The sequence below is a fragment of the Cygnus olor genome, chromosome 17 (genome assembly GCF_009769625.2).
Source record: "Cygnus olor isolate bCygOlo1 chromosome 17, bCygOlo1.pri.v2, whole genome shotgun sequence".
Lineage (NCBI taxonomy): Eukaryota > Metazoa > Chordata > Aves > Anseriformes > Anatidae > Cygnus > Cygnus olor.
This window is the reverse complement of record NC_049185.1, coordinates 13,440,339-13,463,562: the sequence shown is the minus strand read 5'-3', so window position 1 is coordinate 13,463,562 and position 23,224 is coordinate 13,440,339. Positions and strand designations below refer to the sequence as shown.

Sequence of the window (23,224 nt, the reverse complement as noted above, 5' to 3'; positions counted from 1 at the left end):
TGTCCCCAGTTTAATAGCCTGAGGCTGATGCCCACAGTCATTATCTACGCCCTGCCTGCTCCAGCCTGTGCACTACTCCTTCCCTTACGCTGTGCCAAAGCACAGGGGATGCTAACAGCTCTCATAAAGCACGTTGACAAAGACCTAGTGCAGGTAATAACGGAACACAAATTAGCGAAGCCTGCGCACCGTGATTCTGAATAGGCTATCATTAAGCCTGCAGCGATAAAACTTACCATCACAGAGCATTTGCACACCCTTCTGCCGTGTAACAAGCACTTTATGCAACAGATTTTACTGCACAACAGTTCAGGATATCATTAGATAAATTTATTACAAGGAGTTTAAAAAGCACTGACAAATACAGCATTAAAAAGCATTTCACTGCGCCAGCCCGGGATCAGAGCTCACCCACCACAGAACTCGGGGTTCCCCCAGCACGTCCCAGGCCCTCCGGTAACAAACCGGGACATGCAGCTGAGGGCGCAGCCCCCACCACAGCACAAGGCCCCAGCACGAAGCTGCTGTGCGCCATCCCCCCGCGCCTTTCGGACAAGGGCCTCTCAGCCCTAAGCCCCCCTCGTCCCCTACCGCATCCTGGCTGGGAGCTCGCTGTGCGTGGTCTTCGTGGAGCGCTGCTGTCTGCGGAATAACTAGCACACGAGCAGCAGGAAACATGCTTACAGAAAGGGCGAAGAAATTCTCCTTCAGACGGTGTTGCGGAAAAGCCATATGGAAACACGGACGATGGGGTTCCCTAGGCAGAAGCCCGTAGCAAACACGCAGCTTGGGCTGTTGCTTAGTGTAGATCACAGAAGTAAAAACCTGTAGTATACTCTCACAAATTAAAAATACATATAAAATGATCACTGCCCATAAAAATTTAAATTCATATAAAGTCTTCAGTGACATGGCAATGTAGCAATTACTTGCGCTCAGATAAATAAGTACTATAGTGCATAGTAAGAGTGCGTAGAGTGCTAGGCATGGTTTTCATATATGCGGTAGATCACTCCTCCTCCAGATAACCAAACTCAGGGCTTTGGGGCTTTGCCTAAAGGAGAGGTGAAAAAAAAAAATGCTATTTTCAAAGAGTACTGAATAAAAAGCAATGGATAAAACCCTCACTGCAGCAGAAAGGACTGCGAGTAGCTCCTCAGCCTGGCACAATCCCCACAGCAGGAGGCAGGTGGATGGCTCCCCTCCGCACCAACCTGGGGGATAACCACCAGGAAACATCCTCTCTTCCTAACCAGTCCCACCCAACGGGATGAGCCAAGCATGCCGCAAGCAAATCACCAGCACGTTAACACATCTGTACACTGAAAGACTGAGAGCTGGCTGCTGAGGTACTCTGAAACAGAAGCATCGAGAGCACGGAGCAGAGCACCGCTCGCCCTGGCTGCCTTACCTTTACATTCCTGCTCCTCAAGCCGCCTGGCACATCCGACAGCCCCAGACTCCTCCCTCCTTCATTTCTGATGCTGCAGAGGAAGAACAGGGACACTTTCAGACAAAGCAAGCCTACTGACTTGTGCTCTCACTGCCAAATAAGCACAGTCTCTCCCCACCAGGGAGTCTAGAAGCTCTAGGGAAAAGCCCTTAATTCTCCTGAATCTTAACAGTTATTTCCGTAGCGGAAGACCCAAACCCTCTATACAATTGCCTTTAAGACCTCAGTGATACACACGCACTGCAAGAAAAAACTAACAAAAACATAAGAAAAACCATAGGTGGTTCAGGCTACTTCTAAAGCAAGCTGGATTAAGCAGCAAAGAAAGCAGGCACTGAGCCGTGAAGGCATCACAACATTCCCGTATTTATGGCAGCTGCTTGAAGCAGTTTTCAGCACCTCAGCAAACAAAGGCGTTACCTGGGGCGGGGCTGGAGAAGTACCGGAGAAGCCGGACGTGAAGGCTTCCGAATGGAAGTTCAGGCTCGGTCTCACGCGTGGCGCTGTCCCGCCAGGTTCGCCCGCACCTCTGCTCTTCTGCCTCCCCTCGTTCCCGGCCACCTTCCTCGGCTTCCCCCTCGCGTTCAGAGCCTCGCTGGCTCTCACCGTTCCCGACGAGGTCGGTGGCGCGTTCCTGGCATTTGCCGCGTTACTCAGCGACCTGGTCCCTCGCGCAGGGTAACTGAGCCTCTGCTGCCTGAAGCCTTCTATGCACCGAGGAGAAACATCTCCTGAGAGGACACCAACAGAGCGCTTTAGGAACAGGAAATGCAACATTCATTCAGATAGCAAAATAAGACCTAACTTCCAGTCCAGCAGCTTAAGGCTCTATAACCAAGAGCTGCGAGGATACTGAATTTCAGAGATTTAATCCTTCCTGCATAAAACTAGAACAATGGGAGGTGATTGAAGACTTTAACACTTTGGAGACAGAAAAAGATAACGTCTACTCAGCTTGGAACACAAACAGCGTTCCTGCAAGTATAAAGCAAAGCAACATGCATAAAAATCTGTGTCACCCACACCTTGATGCCTGATTCGCCTCCGAACCAGCTCTGGCGATTCCCTTCTCTCTCTGTTGTCTTGAGGAGAGGCCGACTGCTGCGATGGAAAGCTGTCCGCTGGGCTGGCTGTGGCTGGGCGCAAGTCACATTGATCCTGGAGCAAACCACAGGGATTTAAATGACGGCTCGTTCAAATTTATTCTTGTAAAAACATCGCAAAGCACCACCCTCCAAAAGCACTAAGGCTATCAGGGGGTTGGCTTTAGGAAGAGGCATACACTGGCTCGTTGCGTGAGAGAAGGTGTGGGTGTCATACAGCGTAGGAAAAGCTGCTCGCTACCATCGGACCTAAGGCAAAATGCACCTGGCAGCATCAGCCAGCCCTGCTGAACAGAACCGCCCCGCAACGCGGGGCCTCGCTGCCAACCGACCGGTGACCATATGGTCTGTTATTGGGCGTTCTGAATAAGCACTAAAGCACCGAGCGGCCTACTTGGCACCTGTCCATCATTCTTAAAAAGCAGCAGCAGTTCCAGCAGTACCAAGAGCTGGTATTCTTTCCGGAGTAGAAGTATCGGGCAGCAACGTACGGAAGAAGCAGAATACCCTGAACAGCAATCTGCGGCGCCCACCACTTCATAAAGGCACCGCTTTTCTCTCAGGCCCAGCTTCAGATACATTCCTGCTTTCACCCTTACTCTCTCTTTACATCTTACCCTCCAAGGCATTTCTCCACTTCCCAGACTTGCAGTCTGCGTCGTCTCCTTCCTCTCTTACCTACGCAGGGTGTAGGCTTGCACGCCTCTCCCCCTTAGCTTCGATTCACACGTCCTGGTTTCAGCCTAACTTTTACACACAAGCCAAACATTTATACTGTGCAATTTCAGGGCCTTTTCTTCAGTTTCCATATGAGCTTTCAAAGCGATTGTTCCTTTTTCAGTAAGAGCCCCAGCATACCACAACAGATCAGACGGAACCAAGAGGCTTCAGGAAGACCTGATACAGGGGACAGTTGCACTGATTCCTGAAACGTCCCACCCCCAAAGGCACAGCACTTGGAATACTTCTTGAACGACTACACGCAGCAGAACAGATCAAGTTCTGTTTGTTACCTGATGATGGAAGAGGATCTCCTCTTCTAGCTGGATGCCACAAAACTCACAGGGAATGATGAGTTTGCTTCTGCCTGGACAGCTTGGTGCTGGGGCAAATAAACAGACCTACAGCTTTTGGAACCGAGATCTTGCAGCCCGTCGCATTTCCGTGGGTTTGGAGAGGAACTTCTTTTACTGAACGAGGCAAAGGCACTTGCTGGGTTACAACCTGTCTGTTAGGCAATTAAAACAGAGAAGTTAGCTACCACGTTTAGCATATACGGGTTTTAAAAAGCATGCTATGCAAAGATAAAATTGCTAGGCTCCTGACAGTATCTCCGAGTGAACACTGCGCCCTTGTTCGGTCACAGTAACAGACAAAAGGCTTAACTGCAAGTCCCTGGGTACAGCACAAAGAGAAGTACTACACCTGATGAAGAATCAGATCTTCAGCAGGGTAGAGCTCCTCACAAAACTCACACGGCAACATGATCTCGTCACCTGCAAAGTAACGACAGTTATATCCTCTACCACAAAAAAGTCAGCTGCAATCGGATCAACTCAACTTCAGAATCCCTACGCAACAGATCTCCGTTGTGCCACAGGACGGCAGCCAGAGCAAATGCTAAGGAAAACGTTACTCTAGTTCCACTTGCTGAATTTCACGAGCAAGTTTCACATCACCCAGAGTCAGAACAATCTTTTGGGGTCAGAAATACGTCAAATGGTTTGGTACAAAAGCGTATTACCACCTCGGGTAAATCCTTTAGCACCATTTTTCCTTTCAAAATAAATCAGCACTTCAGGACTCACCCAGGTCTCCCTTCCCTGTCACCTAAAATTGCTATAAATCTCTCACCGCTTTCTGTTTCTAAAAATCACCCGAGAACAACATCAAGTTGGGTACAAAAGCGCTTCACTTGGAACTGAAGGCACTTCTGCATCCCTGGAATAGCATCACCCCCTTTCCCTTTACTGTTCCAAACTGTTCTGATTTGAAAAGAATTTCTGGGTGAACATAGCAAGACCAAAGATCCAGTATAGCTTTTATTTCTTCTTTTCTTTATTTCTTCCCTTGCTGTCTTTAGTTTCTTTCAAAGAGGCATTACTATTTTTGAGGAAGCAGAAGACAAAATCTAGGGAAGAAAAAAAGTCTAGAATATGGTCTTCATGGAGCATCTAATCTCCTACGCATTAGATATCTAAAAATGACTTAGAGGGAGTCTCAAAGACTCGTTTTGATGTTTTAAAGACGTCAATAGACAATCTTTGACACTCTGAACCCAAGAACTCTCTCTCCCCTCCCTCAAACTTTAAGGGAAAAAACAAACAGCATTTATACTTACTTTTTACGTGGTTTGAAGTGCTAAGAGACAATAAAGAGTCACAAGAAAAGATCTTTGAGTTGTCTGTTTCATCAGGGCAGGCAGATGGCACAGACTCTTTGGTGTAGTAGTGCTCCCAGAAGTCACTGTGAATTTCCGCGGCAGCATCGTCGTGAGGATTCTCATTTTGTAGGCTAAGGGCCAGCATGTAGTCTAAATTGGCGTTCCGCTCTCCACAAAGTGAGTTAGTGTTTTTATTTCTCTCCCACTGCTCCAGTTCATGCTCTTCAAAATATAAATATCATAAATTTTAGAGAACGTTAAGCCTGCAACAAGCAGTTCACTTAAGTACGTTAGACCAGTTCAACCAAGAGCGTTTCGCACGTGGACACTCAAGGAGTTCAGTGCTTCAAAGCCTAGGACACCCCTTGTATCAGCTGGGAGGAAAAAGGAAAACAGCCATCCTATTTTTGTTTGTAACAAGCAGATAAAGGGGGGAAAAAGAAAGCTGTTCCTCTTACATCAAAAGCTCAGGTAAGGCCTGAGCCCAGGCGTGATGGGAGCTAAATGAGGTCACGGGGAAAGCTCCGTAACCTACCCTCAGTTGTAACGCTGCGGTCCGGGCCTTTTCTTCAAGATACGGGTGGGGAAACTAACTCCTTGTAATACTGCATTTGACAGTAGGGGGGACTATACATGCACAAAATAAAAATCCCCAAAATGTTTCCTGCTAGTAAAGTTACGCTGAAAACAGCAGTGTTCAGAACAGCACCCAAGACGGAGCTGACGGTGTCCAAAGACAGGCTACGCTCCTCCCCTACACCACCACATTTCCAATATCGCTGGCATTTCACTCGTCCTGATTACACCAGAATTTTACACAAAGCTTACACGTGCATAAAAATCCTAACTGTGAGCACAGCTTGGGATTCAACACAAGTTGACAAGCTACAGCGCTCCACGCCTTTAGCTTCATGAACTAAGCCCAGAAGTTATTTCTACAAGCCAGGCAGTCCTCTACAGCCGACTGTAATTTAGTGTTCTGCAGTGTTAAACCCGCCGAGCGGCCCACAACACAAAGCAGAGCACACATTCAGCAGAGAGCTCGTGGAAAGGGCATGTCTGAAACGTGACAGGCCCCTCGGCACGTGGAGGTAGGAGATTAGAGGCTTAGGAGCGAGCAGAGGCGTTTCTACCAGTCTCAGCTACGTCCAGACAGGCTGTTACTGCAGAGACGCTGCGCACTAGGTGTGTGAACCCGCACACAGATCTTACCTACCCTTCTACTTAACTGAAGAAGAGGCAGCTGCTAAATAAAAATTGACTGAATTTGCAGTGAGCAAACAACTCCAATTTCATTTTTCAAGCTAGATACTTTCTGAGCAATAGAAGAGGCAGCGCATTGGGCTTTCGCACCAGGTATCTCAGCACTCCTCCGTCCAGGAGGCTTATACATTTGCAGTTCTGTTCCACAGCAAAACAGTAGCGGTCACATTGCCTCCGCAGCTTCCATTACTAAGTATTTCTCATAAATCAGTTACAAAACCTTTACTTGGGTCAGCTGTCAAATTAGAAGCAAACGGTTACTCCCATCTACACCTTACCTTGACTTTGACTTCTTTGTACTGCTGAAACATTTCTTCTCCTAATGTCCTTAATTGTTTTGTCTCCTACACAGCTGCTATAAATCTGCCTTTCTAGCACCCTGGGCATTCTCCACAAAGGCCCGGGGTAGTTATCTGATCTTAGCTGGTTTCTAATGTCTCGAAGGGCGCGCAAGTGCGCGTCCGCATCCTCGTCCTCAAAGCGAGGCACTGTTCTGCTTACTCTTGCTTGTTTCACCTCTTTCCCACAGACTCGAGGGTGCTCTTTCAGATCTTTTACCATTACGTTAAGACCACACCCACTACATATCTCAGTCCTAGCTCCACAGTAACTTTCATGATCCTGAAGCTTATTGAAAGTTAGCTGGATGTCACAATGCTGGCAGACTGCAGGACGCAAAGGGCACGCTGATGCCTAAAAAAAGAAAGAGAGATTATTCTTCACACATGGAAAACTGAGGCAGAGCTGGGGGAGGTTCTCAGTTCGCTGGAGAGCTGAGCAGCCCATTGTTTCTTTATCCAGATACAAAGCTACACCGAAGAGCAGCCTGAAATAAGATACTTCGTGAGAATAAAAGAACAGCACGTTGTATAACCTGTGTACTCATAAAGATGCCAGCTGAAGCACTCCAAATATTCAGAATATTGTCTAAATCTGTAATGCTTGAACAGCAGATTCACACAGTGCTTCTTGAAGCTAGAGTTAGATGTGGTATTGACAACCAGCACGAGCCACATTTCACTGAGCACAGCTAAAAAAAATGTGTTATTGTGTTATATCGGGGAGCAGATTTACAGCACGTTTACTACACGCACACTTGCGGGATGAACTACTTCCAGTCCTCTGGACTGGACACATCTTCAAAGAAAGTAATTCTTTCCTCACCAATAAGCAGACCTGCAGGACACTTCCAGAATTATCTTTAAATAAGCCCAAAGGAAGGTAAAATACCAAAAATAACAAGATTGACTGCAGCAGCAGAGAACTGGATTCAGTAACTCAAAAATAGCACTGGTTTTTAAAAGTCTGTTTGGATACAGCAACATATTAAAACTCACACAGTGACAGCAATAGAGACAGAAATGCATAACGTTAATGGGATAAAAAAAAAAGAGTTAGTTGTACCCTGTACTTCTGAAGTATTACACCATTTTTCATCTCAGTCACTAACAAGGACAAAAATACCACTTTGATACGAAGGCTTGAGCCGTTTCCCACCAAATTCTTTTAAAGCATATGAATTTAGAAAGCATGGTTAAATAAAAGTGATGCATAAATCGCAGGTTGGAATCCAGGTCTTTGCTGACAGAAAGACTCAAGAATCAGTGCTCGGAAATACCAGAGAATCTTCCAAGTGGCCGTAATTATAAAGTGCACCAACCTCATGATCCTCCAAGAGGCTTTTTTCTACCTTCATGCTACACTTGCAGGTAACCTGCAATAAACAGATCTCATTACATTAACTGCCGCAGAAATCAGCAACTTTAGGGGAGAACTGCGTTCGTCACCTGCACGTGTTCCGATTCGATGTGGTTCTTCATTTCAGACTTGGGGATCGATTCACTGCAGTAGCGGCACACTTCGAGGTTTCTGCTACAGTGGATTTCATGAATGGTGAAATTAGGAACAGGAATATCCTTTTTGCTATGAGAAGAATCACACAGGTTAGGTTTCAGAAAACACACTGACAACAATTTTAAGCTTTTATTCAAAAAGCTTTCGTACGATTTTTTCTTTATACGATTTCATAGTTTATAGAACCAAGCTACTAAAAAGAAAGATGAGCCCAACCAGACTTCCAGGTTCCTACGTAATCAGGATATGAATGTATTTAACATGCAAAGGTCACAACTTATCTTACGCGTGAAAATTCATGGCACATTAGTTTCTTTACGTGAAAGATAAATTTTACAGCATATAGAAGCTACCACCGCGTTTGAGTTAATAGATTTATCTGAGAAAATAAAAGTTTCTTCCTGACAAGAAAGGCATAGCTTCTCATAGCTCGGCAATGAGAAGTCCAACACTGAAAAAAATTCAGTAACTGATTCTGTTGTGCTGGATCTTTACCTTTACAGCCTACTGCTTTGTACCTTCCCCTGCCACAAGGACAAAACGCTACATCTGATCACTCTTCTCCCCTGCCAGGCCCCAAGAAGCAAGCAGCCTGGCAAAGCAACAAAGTCCAGCAGCGGTGCCTAAGCTGCACATAACTTCTGGCAACCAAACCAGATGGACACTGCAAGAAGCTGTGCAGATTCCAATGTCCTCTTCGGAAAAAAAACGCGATGTTTATTTGCTGGCAAAGAGATGATACAACTGCAAAGTTGCATACAGATGATACAAGTTGCAAAGATGCAACTTCTGAAATGACACCGTTATCAATAAATGTATTACCAACGCTGGAGCTTCTAAGGAAAGATAACTTATCAAAGCGGAACAACTGCCGCTTCACATACACCTACTGATTTTTTTTTTATTTTTTTTTAACATCTTTGCTTCTGAGCCACACAACTGTTTAGAAACCTTCAGGCCGCGCACTTCACGAACGCCTCACTGCCAACCAAGCCTCCCTTTTTATCCGAACGCCTCGGTTTCTGCCCAGGCGCGTCAGGAGGGCGAGTAACGGCTGGGCAAACCGCTCCGTAACGCGTTAACGCCTGAAGAGAGAACCCGAACCCCGGCACTCTCCCAGGCTGGGCTGACCGCTGCCTCCCGGCACCCCGCCGCCCGGTTCCGTTTCTTACCAGTTGCGCACAGCCGGGTTTCCCCCTCCGGCACCGCAGCCGTGGCCATTTTGGGGGGCGAGAGCTGAAGGAGAGGCTCGGTCAGCGGCCCCCACACAACCCAGCGGCCCCACACGACCGCCACCGCGCCCCGGGGCCGCCGCCGCGCCCGCTCCCCTCAGGCCCCGGCGCCCCCCGTAGCCCCCGGTGCCCCCACAGCCGCCGGCCCCGAGCCCGCCCGGTGCTGGGGGCTTCGTCCCCGCTCCCCAAGGCGCCTCAGCGGCCCCCGACGGCTCCTTGCCCTCAGCGGGGGGCGAGACCCCGACCCCCCCAGCCCCTCAGGGCCCGGCGCCCCCCGCCCCTCACCCGGCTCCTCCGCCAGCCGCCTCTGCCGGGCCCGGCCCCGCGCTTCCGACCGGCCCCGCCGCGCCCGCCTCCCACCTTCCCATTGGCTGGCGGCAAGCCCCCGCCGCCAGCTGATTGGTTTAATTGGGTGCCGGTCACTACTCGAACGGCCCTCGGTGCTGATTGGCTGGCGTAGACGTCACCGGGCTGAGGGCTCCGCCCCCCGTGGGGATTTGAAGTTTGGCCCCGCCCCGCCGGGCCCCGGCCTGAGGGGATTTGGGGGGGGGGAGCGGGGAGCCTCACCCCACCTCACCTCACCGCCCGCGGGCCTCGCGCCTCGAGCAATCCGGCTCTGTGTATAAATAAATATATATAAACATATGTATAAGCAAAATACATGTTTACACACGTGCCCCTTCCAAAACCAGCTCGCTCTTGTACCAAAGCCAGCCCCACCACGGCTCCCCAGCCACCTCAGTGGTGGTGCAGGAGGGTTCACTGCTTCCAGAGGTTTTGCCTTCCTAAACCAAACCCTGGCTCCTCTCACGTCTAATATCTGCTGCGGAGCCGTTCCTGCGGCCTCTCCTGGCGCCTCTCCAAACCGAGCGCCTCATTCTTGAGCAAAATGCATAAAAACCGGACCTGTCCCCGATGGGCCAAAGGGCTGTAAAACGGCCGGTGGTACCTCACCTAACCAATCGCAGCACCGTAGCATATTCTGAATTCCAGGATCAAACGCTGAGCAAAAGAAATCAAACTCCTTGACAGGTCTTCATGTTAAACTTCAGGAAAATTGCAGGTAACCAAGCATGACCGTGTAACAGGCTACGGAGCAAAATACAGCACAGCACTTAAAAGGGTGCAGTGACAATTTTGAAAAAGGCTACACTATAAAATTCATAACCTTCACTACTTTGAAGCTCTGATTTTTCACTTTGACGCCTTTTTAGGTGCCAATAACCCATAACAATGTATTTTCTCGGTTTTTGATTCTATTCCCTCCTGTACTGGGTTTGGGAGGGAATCTATACCTCACAAGGGAAGCTAACTGCATTTAAGATTCATCAAGAGAGTGTTTTCAAAGCATATCCTGAAGCAAACCAATGCCTTTGTCTCAAGGCACAAGGAAGACGAGCAGACCACATGAACACCACACATGTTTGGGCGCTGAAGTTCCGCATTTTGTCAGAAGGCATCTAGAAGTGTTTTTTCCACATGAAGTTATCGAGGGAAATCCCTCTCCCACACAGCACACAAGGTGCGATGTCTGGAAGGTAAGCACACAGCTGAACTTTGGAGGCACAAGGTCTGGGGAAGCCAGGAAAGGATCTTGTGGATGGGTGCCTGGGGGAAAGCACCATGGGAGCCACCCCGCCAGCACAAGTTAATCCCCTGCAAGACTTGTCTTCAATAAGGAAGTGAAGCAACCTCTGGTCAAACCCAGCTTTAACTTAAAAATGCTTGCTAACAAGTGCTGCTAATTGTGTAATCATCTAAAAGGAATCCAACTTCTCCAAACAAGTGCAACCACTGACAAACTTCCCTGCTCCTGCTTGCAGCCCTCATCTGATGAGGCACTGTCTTGAAAACAAAAGGTCACCGAGGCATTATAAGCCCTTGAAATAAAGGAACTGGCCTGTGCAGATTTCTGTGTATTATTTGTTTTTTTCCCCAAGTAAAACATCTGTTTTCTGAAAAGTGCATTAAACTAAGCAAGTCCACATCACGGACTCTACCAAAATTCCCCAGATTGGATGAATTTCTCACAGAGTGTCATTCCTATGACTTGATTGTGAATGTTTGACTTCCGATTATCAGTCTCTTGACTAAATGGTGAATTTCTCTATTAATTCCATTAAAAATTAGCAGGAAAGAATGTTGGTAAACACTTAGAGCATCCTAATCTCCTACATCATGTTCCCCTCAGTGGAAAAGTTGGACTCCTCTGGGAAACTGAGTTTATGGTTTCAAAAAAAATTACCTCCCATATTTACAAAGGAAAAGTCTAACACCTTTACTATGGTCTCGAGATATGCCAGTGTTCTTAAAACTTCAAGAAAAACAAAACGCATCAGTTTTGGCACTGTCTCGCAGGTATACCACGTCTGTGCCAGGCTCTTCAGGGAGCCTGGCAGAGGCCATCAGGAGAGCGCAGTCCCCCAGGCTCTGTGTTAGGGGACATGGGACGTGCTGGGAGGGTGCAGCACGCAGCTGCAGATGGCACAAATTTCAGCACTGACAAGCAGATGCAAGTTAATCACATTAATAACCCAGCCAGGATCAGGCATTCCTCCCTGAGTAATGCCTCACCTTGCCTTTTCTGAAACCTAAAGCAAACACGAGCCTGAGCTCACAAAAGAACGGTGCTGAGTTTCTGTGAGTAACAGTAGGAAGAAAGGGAGCTGGTGATCTGTGCTGGAAAAGGTCTCTGCAAAAGCGAGCTTTGCAATCTACAGGCAGTTACTACAAAGGAACGAAAAAGAAGCAAACAGTCACTATAATTTTTTAGAGAAATGATAATTACATCAAGTAAAAATTACAAAATGAGTTTCGCAAGAAACTAAGGATTGAACATTAAATTGAACAGAACAATAACTCCTGACAGTAGTTCCACTTGTATACACTGTCACTGCATCCATCAAGAAATGGGTGCTCACGCAAAGCTAACCGTATATTTTTGCATCCACAAATACTACCTAATGAGCACAGATGCAGAGAGTTTATCTAATTCAGTGTTTGTTCTCAGCTGTCAGTCAAACTTCTAATAGGTAAGGGAAAAAAGATTACCTAGAAGATGACATCCATCTTTACACTCCTTTCTCCTTAAGTGAAAGAACACATACTTTGTCTTCACCGCATTCAAGATGCAGGCAGATAGAAGATGAGTAATGACTAACAGAGTCAATCACCTGTAAATACCACAGAGAGTTTAAGTTATGAAGCCAAATTATAACTCAACTTACACGATGTTTTACAGGTTTTTGGTGTCCAGTTGGTATCTATCAGTCCTGTTCTTCAAGCACTAGTTAGACGCATCTTGCAATACAATATTAAATTATTCCCATAGATTCCTACTAAAGGAAAAGTATGCCTGCTATCTTAGGAATTGCTGACTTCTTGCCAAGACGCATGCTAGGGTCTGTGCATAGCGTGGCCAAGTGCTGCTCACAAAGGACACACGTGCTGCTTGTTCTCAGCTTCTCCCACCAACACTCGGCCTGGCAGGGAGCAACTTGAAGCCATGAGGTGTGCAGAAAGCGTGCAAAAAGCGCCGCTGAGTGCAGCAGGACCAGCCGGGGCACATGAACTAAATAAAATGAACTAAATAAAATCCAGCCTGACCCCCCGCTCCCACAGAGGCGCGCAGTTCAGGTGAATTTTCACTCACGTCACCAGGCAGCCTCCACGAGCCCTACCTACACGCCCCAAAACCAAACGGCACGGCAATTTTGCGACCAAAAAAAAAAAAAAAAAACCCAAAGCGTGGCAAAAAACCCACAGGCAACGGAGAGCGGGCGGCTGCAGGGGGGCACGCCAGGGCGGTCCCGGGGGAGCCACCCGCCTCTGCCCAGTCGTGCTGGCCGCAGGGAAGGGAAGGGAGGGGAAGGGAAAGCAACGACGAGGCACCCCCGGCGGCTCGGGAGCCCCCTGAGGAGCCGCCGTGTGGCGGCGCTGCGTGCGGGCACCCATCGGGCCCGGCCCGGCCCCTTCCCCCCGCCCCCGGCCCGGCGCGGCGGCTGCGCACTGCGGTTCTGCGCTCTCATCATGGCGGCGCGGGGCCATGTGCAGGACCCCAACGACCGGCGCCTGCGGCCCATCTACGGTACGGACCCCGCCGCCCCTTCCCCTGACGGCTCCCGGCGGTGCGAGGAGGCCTCGCGGGGCAGCCAGCGGGCCTCCGGGCAGCCTCTTCTCTTCCCTTCCCTTCCTTTCCCCGCCGCCCCCCTCGGCGGAGCCCCGCGGCCCAGGGAGGGTCGCGGCTCTCCCGGGGGGTTTGGGGGGGCTGCAGCGGGGGTCCCGGCTCGCTGCGGGGCAGGGCTGGGTCTCACCGCTTTTTTTTTTTGGGGGGGGGGAGCCCCGCGGTCCCTTCGCCTCCCGCTGAAGGGGAGCGGGAGGTGAGCGGGGCCCGAGCTCCGTCCTGGCGCGTCGGGCTGCTTCGGCAGCTGGAAATTAATTCTTTCTTCAGACACAACCGGGCGGATGCGTCGAGGTTGTGTGTTGGGGTGTAGCGGCACGGGCTGTCTGTATTACTACAAAAATCAATTTGAAGACGAGAGTGAGGTAGCTGCAAGGAGACGGTATTGTTAGGAAACCTCTTGTGCTGAGCCGTCCCTGAATGTTCCCAAGGTTGCTGCATGCAGTTGGGATTGCTTAAGAAATCGTAGGCAAGTTTCTGTTTATGCAGATGTAGGGAAAGAAAAGAAAAAACGATTCCCCAGGCTACGGTGTCATTCCTTCAAAAATACAAGAATGGATAGAGATTTCAGAAAATGTTCTTCCCCCCCAGTATCAGAAGAAAACTCTCCCTATAAACACACGGAGAGCTGCCCTTATTTTGGGATGAGCGTGCCTTGGGATCGTCCTTTGCTGCCCGGCACTGCTCTCGCAGTGAGAACCTTTCAATTTAGATTCCCATCTGTGTTGGGTCCCAGTGAAATCAAGGAAGGCTGAATGATTGCACTTTTAGTCAAACAAAATTGTTGTTTTAAAGTTTGTCGCGTGATTATGGTTGCAGTTGTGCAGTGTATTTAACGTTTTTTTCCCTAACTTTCTTGTACGTGCTGTGATTACACAAGTAATTGCACACTAATAAATACGGCAACGTCTGAAATGTTCTTAAAATAAAAATGTGTTAAATTTAACTGAGATTAAAGCAGGTGATGTTGAGATGTATTTCACTGTATGGACTTCACAGAGCGTGGCTTTTACTGAGAGAGCTTTAGAAGTGCTTTCTCCTAGGTCTGGAAAGCATTAAGTGCACCGTAGGATTGCAGTTCAGATTGGAATCATTCGTACGTGATTTCACAAAAGTCATAAACCGGAGATACACAGCATGAGGTTAAAAGTCTGATTCTTTACTTTAAAAAGTGCTTTTAAGGTTGCGCCTTGTGCCTTGATTGCTTGGGGTTCCTTGACAGGTATGTTTATCTTTCATCTTAATTTGTCTGCCTTCACCTGGAGGTTCATGTGTTGCGTTTGCAACCATCGAACGTGTCCACCTACAGACCTGCAACCAATATGGACTTAAATATTTTCCTTTACTTTGAATTTCTTTGGAAGTTGCCAGCTCCTTTGGCTTCCAACAAACTTACTTGTTGTTAGCAAAACACAGTCTTTTTATTCTGCTGCAGTTTAGAGAGGTTTGTGGTTTATTTGATTTACTTCAGAAGACCTAAAGCAGAGATCTTATCGGTTCAGCTCGTTGTTAGACAACTCCAGCACAGGCAACGCAGGCTGGTGGGTAATTTGTGTAAGTGAGCCATGCAACACAGATCCTTAAATCAAGACATCTCTGCCTGTGTATGGAGAGATCACCAGGATGCTCTGTTGCAGAGTTTTTAAAACTTTCTCACTGAGAAGTCTGTGCTGAAGTTTTAATGTTAAAAGGTGACGCACGGGCTTCAGTGAGTTAAAATGGCCAACTAACCCATGCGAAGGCAGAATATTAGGGTTTCAAACCATCTGTATATTTTACATCAACATTTTCTTTTGGTTAGTGTGGGCAGGCTGCCTCATTTGAGGTTTTGTCTGGATGGTCTCAGGAGTCCAATTAGCTCTACTTCAAATTTGTGCCACTTGGCTATGGAAGCAAATGTTAAAGCTGCTGGATATGTAAATCTCATTAGTGTAGATGCACATTTCGTACAATGTACCAAGGCGTTACTAAAGGCCACCTCTTGACTTAGTGAGAGCTCTCTCATAAGAACCACAGTCTTGAAGAAAGAGGTGTGTGATGTAACTTCAATGGTCTAGCATTATCTCTGCTCATAACCTGTCAGGGGAGAGGCCAGAACAGCGTGAGCAGACCCGTCCCTGTTGGCACGTCAGGTGCAGCTCAGCTTTTCTGAAGGTTTAGGTTAGCACGTGTGAATTTTGGAAGGAGGGGAAGCACGGAGGGTACATGTTCTAATCGAAAATTGCTGGTTTGTCATTGTCTGAAACATGATAACGTGCTGTAGATGGAGCTGAAATTTATAATACAAAGCTGAAAGAAGAAGGAAGTGGTCCTGAGGCAGAGCTTTTCTACAGCTGAAGCGTTACTGGGTAGTGGGATGTCCTCGCTCCACTTTTTTGGTTTTAAAACTTCTCTGGTTAAAGCACGGTGATACTCTGTTAGGGGACAGGCTCGTTCTGCTGAAATACAGACCATGTGGACAAGTAGGTCTTCTCACAGCACTTTGATAGATTGCGAATGTATGATTCCTAACCTGCTGTGTGTTAGAAGTCATTCAGAGTCTCCCAAAGGCGCACCAAATTAATTTCTGCTTTTACTGAAGCAAAGAGCGTAAGCTCCCTCGCTCGTGAAGAGCTATTGCAGCACAACTCGTTCTATTGTACAGCTCTTTTGTTGGTGTAATGAGCTACGTGGAGTAATTACAAAAGCTTGTTTGTGTGAATGACTAGAGATGAATACTCGGGCTACAAAGTGACATGTTTCCTGAATGTTTGGCTTAGTAGTAATTGTGCAAGGAAAATGGGTTTTGCACTACCGGCCTGACAGCACATACCCTGCGATAAAGTGAGAGGTAGACTTCCCGAATGGTCCGGTGGTCTGTTATAATTCTGTGTATGTTCTTCTTACGCAGATTATCTTGATAATGGCAATAATAAAATGGCAATCCAGCAAGCAGATAAACTGCTCAAAAAACACAAGGATCTTCACTGCGCAAAGGTAAGCGGGATTGGTGTTCGCTGAGCTCGTTTGCTGAGTGTGGTTTGAGACCCGGAGCGTTTCGCTGGCCTTTTCTTGCAGTGCCTGTGAGCTTCTAGAGACCACAGTGCGTTCCGAACCCTCAGGAACACAGAATTCTCTCAATTTTGTGTTTGAAAAATCATACAGATCCTCCTAGGGAGGTGCCTCTGATGACTGGTGTATGTGGCTACACCCGTGCTGATTGTCTAGAGCCCTGCCAGAGCCACTGCAAGCAACCAGGGCAGATGAGCTGTGCCTTAAAATGCCTCTTTTAGACATGAGGTTGAGGTGCTGCTTTGCAGTAGTTTGGAGCAAAGCTTTCACTTGGAAGGAGTATTCCTTAGTGAATCCTAGCAAGGAGGTTTCTGAGGCATCCACTCTTCTGTCTCGGTTGCTGCCCTCCTTGTGCCCCTGTTGAAGGGAAAGGAGTTTGGTTCCTCGCTTTCCTGAACATTTGAGTATCTTTCTACCTTTCTCTTTTCCCTGTGGATTTTCCTCTGCAGTTCATACCACTTCTACATTTTGGAAGCTTCCCAAGCTGAAGTGAGTGTCATTGACCTGAATCTCGTTTCTGTCACTTGTCTCTGGGCAGTTATTAAAAGGAAAAAAATGAAAATTGGCAGGACTGGTCAGTTTTCAGCCTGCAGGTAGGAGAATCTGAGCTGCAGCTGATGCCTTAGTGGCCTGCATGCGTGTTAAGAAATGCAAAGCCACACTATTTGATGCAGCTTGCATTTGGAAATTTTCCTGCGCAGCCATATGGATTAGAAGCTCCATAAAAACTTGAGTTCTGTAGAAGTAATTAGGTGCTTGGGCAAACCCTCTCCTCACGAGGAATGAGAGGATTTTCACTGGTAACTGCCAACTGTGTTTTTAACAGCTGTCTCTGTGTTGTATCAATAGGTTCTAAAGGCAATTGGCTTGCAGAGAACTGGCAAGCAGGATGAAGCGTATGCTCTGGCACAAGAAGTAGCAGCACTTGAGCCCACAGATGACAATTCCTTGCAAGCACTAACAATTCTTTACCGGGAAATGCATAGACGTAAGCTTTTTCCTTTGCCTCTCTTAAAAATCATAGTTATTTACATTTTTCTAAAGTGTATGTGACCCACAGTTTTTTGAGAAATGTGCAAAGTCCAGAGTTCAAGTATGGGCATATTATTAAGAGGTTCAGGGAATGTAAATGATGCCTGTTACAACTCTTTGTCATTGTATGTCATAGAGATGACAAATCCTACAGGCTATGATTTGGAGTGTGCTTAATGCTGTTAGGCTGTAGTTGAGGGGTTCAGGTCCTGAGAAGCTGTGTAACAGAAGGGAAATCCTGGCCTCTCGTTTGAATGCAGATCCTCATAGCAGTATGTTATTTTAAATCAGTAAATTGTGGATGACTGAGTAAAACTGCATGTCCTCTTCTGAGAGAAGCCAGAGCTCACATGCTGCTTATCTGCATCTCTAAACAGTTGTTGTTTCTGGCAGCTTCTTGTGGGTCTTGGTGGTGGTAGCAATGTTTACTGTTGAATCACTGGAGCAAATAACAACGGGGTGAAACAACTTTTGTAGAAATAGATGTGTTGTATCAATCTGCAACCATTTTTTGATGTATAGCAACTGCTTACGCCCTTCTACTGTATTTCTTTCTGTGTAGTTAAAGTGTTACGTTTTAAACACTACGAAATTTTTGTGTGCTGTGACCTCAAAATAGAGAAAACCTGGAAAATGTCAAAAGCCTTCCTGTGATTCTAAGCAGCTCGCTTAAACACTAAGCTCAGGTCTTTAACTTCGAGGTTTATAACTCAGAAAGGGAAAAGTGGTTGTTAAGTACTTCCACTTCTGGTCGTGTAAGAAAATCGAAATTAGATATCTTACATATGTACATCAGTGATATGTAAACCATGTGAAAACAATGAAAGACAAACTATATTTTGGTTTTTAATACTACACTGAGATGTGATTGTTTTTCATCCTTCTGTTTTTTTCTTAAAGTTTTACATATCATAGTATCATAAGTATTGTGTCATGATAGGCCTATTGTTAAGAAGTATGGTGTGAAGTATTTCACTTGTTAAAGGTATTAAAACAGGCAATTGAGAAAGAACAGGATATGACTAACATGGACGAACCTGTGATAAGAGTAAATAATTGGATATTAGGCTCTGAAAATGCTTTGTGTTTTGATACATAATTCACGTGGAGGCATCGTTCTGCCAGGACTGGAAGTCTTGATTTAGTTTAATGGTCCAAAATAGATAAACTTGCTTAAGGCAAGACTTAGAAGTATTTCTGATCAGTTGTTGCTGTTAAACTATTTTTGTTTCTTTGAGCACTTCCCCTGTTTGTAGTGCATGGGGTCTTCCGGGAGAGAGTACAATTTCTGTGGTCGATGAGCATAATTAGATTACTCTTCAGAGTATCACTGATGCTAATTTTAGGTAGCCATGCTTTAAATTTAATCCCAAATGTGTCTCAACTCAAACCTGTGGTTTTGGTTTAGCGGAGCTGGTAACTAAACTGTATGAGGCAGCTGTGAAGAAGGTCCCCAACAGCGAAGAGTATCACTCTCATCTCTTCATGGCCTATGCCAGGGTTGGAGAATACAAGAAGATGCAACAGGTACGATCAACGATTTGTGTTCTGGTTGTTCTGAGGTGTCACTTGAAGTCTTTATCGTACTGGTAAGGCTTCTTCAAGTTGCATGTAATCATCCAGAAAGCTAAGGCTGAGCTAGTGCAGGAGTTAGTCCCCTAGTTTTTACGGAAGGGGTGAGAAAGCCGTTATCTTAGGGAAAAGATTACATGAAGACGAACGCTTCCTTTTCCTCACAAGAGGTGTGATTAATTGTGCCTTTCGCGTGCATATCTGAACTGGCAGGATATGCTGACAATTTGGGGATGGGAGGTTTTTGTCAATTCGGGTTGCGCAGTATGGTAGTTACCTATGAGGCAGCGTATTATGAAGGAGTTAGGGAGTAGGTACAAGAAGATCTAGCGAGATAGCCTGATCCATGTTTTCAAACTTGATTTCTTCCTTAATTTGCTGCCCTGTTTAGGAAGAACTATCTTGCCCATGCTTTTGCCTCTGAAATCCTACATAAAAGTAGGCTTGTATAGGTCATAACTCAGTGAAGAGAAACTTAAAAGTGCTTTCTTTAAGTACACCGTCTCAGCTGGCAGAACGTTGTCGTACTGGTTAGCTTTGTTTTCAGCCCTTCCAAATTAGGTGCCTGGAGAATGCCTATAAATGGAAGATTCTTTTCAGAGCATGTGCGCTCACTCTTCTGTATAAAAAAGCACAGAGCCAAGTAAATGACTCTTAAACTCCCTGTTGCTCCCACTCTGTTAAGGTGACTTGAATTTTTGTACAAGAGTGGTTTAAATACCTCAAATGATATATTGAGCAGTAGTGGTGTTCTCCGTTCTAAGAATGCTGCTTGAGATCAAAGTATAGACAGGGACAAAGTTATTGATGTAAGTGAAATTTGCCAAGGTTCTTCCTGCTTGATATATATTGTGTAGCTGAATATCCAAAAAGTCAAGGTTAATTTAAACCATATTCTAGCTCCTCTCCAAGTGGAGCTACGTTATATCTGATAGTCCACTTATCCGTAACCAGAAATTTTCAGAGATGCTGTGATAAATGCCTGTATGAAGTTAGTTTTGGTCTCAATTTTTTGCTTGTTTCAGTTTGTTTTTATGTGTAGGCTTTAAATATTCTTTTACTGATCAGCCTGAGTTATAGTAGCTCAAATAAGAACTTTATATATGTTGGTTATAGCAAACCTAATACTAATAATGTCTTGTGTTTTTTTTTGGGGGGGGGGAGTGTTTCCAAAAATCTGAGCAAATTATACTATGATTTTTTTCTGATTAAAAACTAATTGTAGGTATTCCTGTCCATATATTCTGTTTTAAAGGCTTTATTAGCTTCAAGCGGAACATGTACTCTCCTTTCCTTATATTTTAAGGTTCAGAATTTCCTAGGAGCCTGAGATCACTGATATATCAGCACTAGGCTGTGTAAGACTGAATATCACCAGAGCCTTGCTTTAGCTGTAGTAAGGGATGTAGCACAGGGATGCTAACTGGTTGGAGAGTGAAAATAACCCTCAGTTGCCTGTGTTCTGGGTATTTCAGCTGAAAATAATGGGAAGTGCAAACTGAGAATACAGTCAGAAAATGAGCAGAGAAGTCCTACGGAAGGAATAGTATACTATTATGTATAATTTCTTACGATTAATTTTGTTGGGGAAAAAGCATTGTCTGTCATTCTATACAGACACTGGAAATCTGTGAGAGAAATGCTAGAACAACTGTTTCTATGCTAGGCTAGAAAATCTTGAATGCTTTAGTTCTGCTTTGATGCAGCCAAGCTTTCAGCTTGACCTTTGTGTAAGCGCTGCTCTGCGTGTACAGGTCACCTCGTATCTCCGGTATCTCAGTGCGTGTGTGTCTGAAACGAGTGAAGGGCAGTTGCTTACCTGAGGAAGGCGTGTGATTTTTAGTGTGCCTTTTAGCACTAACCGAGCGTGCTAGTGACAATCCACGCTGGAAACATCTCCCTTGCTCTTAAAGAATAAGTCTTCGGCTTCCTGATGCAGTTACCATTTCTAATTAAAGCTGTCATCTGTTCAGGCAGTCAGACGTGCACATGCTCACTGCTGTTCCTTGTCAGACTTGCACAAAGTATTTGATCTTCGAAATGGTTTCACCTTCTTTCTTCTTCTTCAGCAGTAAGTTAGGTATTGGAAGGGCTTATGGGTTAATAAAAATCCTCTGCTCTAGCTGCTAATTCTGAGTTATTTCTTGCCGTCATTGCTGCTTAACTTGTGTTGTCTGTCATGAGAGTTCGTAAACAGATGTGGTTTAGGATTATTCCATCTTCTATTTTTCAGGCTGGAATGGCACTTTATAAGATTGTACCCAAAAATCCTTACTATTTCTGGTCCGTGATGAGCCTGATCATGCAGGTAAGTACAGTGTTGCAAATGAGTTCGACTTTCACTGCAGGTATAGTGCAAACATAGAAATGCTTTGAGTGAAAATATAGAGATATTTTAAGTAAAATGTCTGTTTTAACCATTTTTGTATGATGCTGAGAGGATGGAACCCTCCTGAAACCACATTACTGAAATGGTCAAAAACAAATGCAGTGTTTTTTAATGCAGCTTAACTGGTCTGTATAAACATGGTTATACAATTTGAGTTCTTCTCTTATCTGGACTAGTACCCTACTGTCCCTTAAGTTAGAAAGGTAACGAATAGCATCTGTACCCCCGTAGACAGAACTGTTCTTCCCTGTCGCTAGGCTATAAAGGTTCTAGGAGTTCTGGGCTTAGCACGTCTTTCAGACCGCAGAAAGCATGCAGTAACAGCAGCTCAGCTGTGCTGCTGTTAGGTTGGTCGACTGCTGCTTGAATCTGCTGACAAAGTGTTGGCCAAGCAAAAAAAAAAAAAAAAAAAAAATAAGCACAGAGGCGTTAGTTACATTCTCTAAAATACCATACCATGGAAAATAAAAGTGTGTTCGTGCTACATGTTATTTGCTGGGCATCTTGCTTGTCTGGATTCTCTATACAATGTAATTGAGAGCGAGGGTTTCAGGATGCTTGTTTAAGGCAGAGAGAGCAGGGTTGCTCTCTGCAGGTTGTAGGTGGTTGTTCTGAAGGCGTGGGTTGGGGGTATGGGGTTAAAGCATCTGATTTACCTTCTTTCCTCTTCTAGTGGGGCAGTTGGAACTGTTACAGTATTTCTTCCTCTCTTTAGTCTATTTCAGCGCAGGATGAAAACCTCTCGAAGACGATGTTTTTGCCACTAGCTGAAAGAATGGTGGAAAAAATGGTGAAAGAAGATAAGATCGAAGCTGAGGCTGAAGTAAGGCTTGCAGATATTTTCAGCTTGACTTGAATGTTATTGAGACAAGGAATGCAGCGTTAAAGGAAGCTGATTATTTTAACGATTCTCTGAGATGATAATCAGTAGTGTTCTGGAAGTAATGCGAATGTGGTGGGACAGAAGGAAAACAGAGCAGAGGGCTGGGAGAGATGCGTAAGAGTGTGGCCAAGGAATTTTTTTGGCATTTGATTTGACAGATGAAGTACTTGTTTTTGCTCCCTGGGAGGCCCCAAGAGAAACTTTAGGACTGAGAATGGAAAAAAGACCTAAATTCCTGAGTGTTCCACCCTCTGGGATGCTAAAGATAGCTTTGCAGTCCTTGCTATCTCCTAATGACAGTAACAGGAGTCACTTTATTTCTTGGCATACCTGTATTTGTTTTACTAGCAAATTTCATTGCATTCTGAGCTTTCTTTTAAGGTCGAACTTTACTACATGATTCTGGAACGTTTGGAGAAGTATCAGGAAGCCTTAGATGTTGTGAGAGGAAAACTAGGAGGTAACTTTTTCTGTCAATTAATTATCACAGTTGTGTGGTGGAACAGTAGTTCTTTTTGCTTCGGGTTTGTCCACTGGCTACAAAAAAGCTGTAAGCAAGCCTGACTCTTAGCATCAGTTTCAAACATTGAAGCAAACTCTGGAGGTGATCTTCTGCAGTTTGCCTTTACCGAACTGCTTATGGTACCTAAGTGTTATATTCAGTGACGAATTTTATCCTACGTTCTTATGGACTCTTTCTGGTGATTAAAATGCTTTTGCAGTTTTAAGGAATTGGGATGTGAAGATTCCCATAGGAAATCTGGCCTTACTCTGAGGGCCTTTCTTCTGTTGCATTACTGCTTTGTATCCTTGGCTGTAAGAAGATGCT

General features: G+C 45.8%; 2 protein-coding genes across 2 annotated transcripts in view; one reads left to right on the top strand and one right to left on the bottom strand.

The window, feature by feature from the left end:
- Positions 1-308: 308 nt before the first annotated feature.
- TRAFD1 (TRAF-type zinc finger domain containing 1) lies at positions 309-13,319 on the bottom strand. Its single transcript, XM_040577580.1, is given in 15 exon segments — positions 309-1,054; positions 1,412-1,484; positions 1,874-2,184; positions 2,479-2,611; positions 3,570-3,631; positions 3,634-3,784; positions 3,982-4,052; positions 4,898-5,161; positions 6,481-6,895; positions 7,863-7,916; positions 7,990-8,125; positions 9,229-9,292; positions 9,574-9,739; positions 12,396-12,461; positions 13,239-13,319. Coding segments are annotated over 14 exon segments (1,986 nt in total). The 3' UTR covers positions 309-1,054; positions 1,412-1,472.
- Positions 13,273-23,224, top strand: part of NAA25 (N-alpha-acetyltransferase 25, NatB auxiliary subunit) — a 30,205-nt gene continuing 20,253 nt past the window's right edge. Inside the window, exons 1-7 of the mRNA XM_040576844.1 lie at positions 13,273-13,375; positions 16,359-16,444; positions 17,369-17,507; positions 18,960-19,078; positions 21,357-21,431; positions 22,228-22,335; positions 22,777-22,855. Of these exons, the coding sequence (XP_040432778.1) occupies positions 13,318-13,375; positions 16,359-16,444; positions 17,369-17,507; positions 18,960-19,078; positions 21,357-21,431; positions 22,228-22,335; positions 22,777-22,855 (664 nt within the window). The 5' untranslated portion in view covers positions 13,273-13,317. The remainder of the gene's footprint in view (positions 13,376-16,358; positions 16,445-17,368; positions 17,508-18,959; positions 19,079-21,356; positions 21,432-22,227; positions 22,336-22,776; positions 22,856-23,224) is intronic.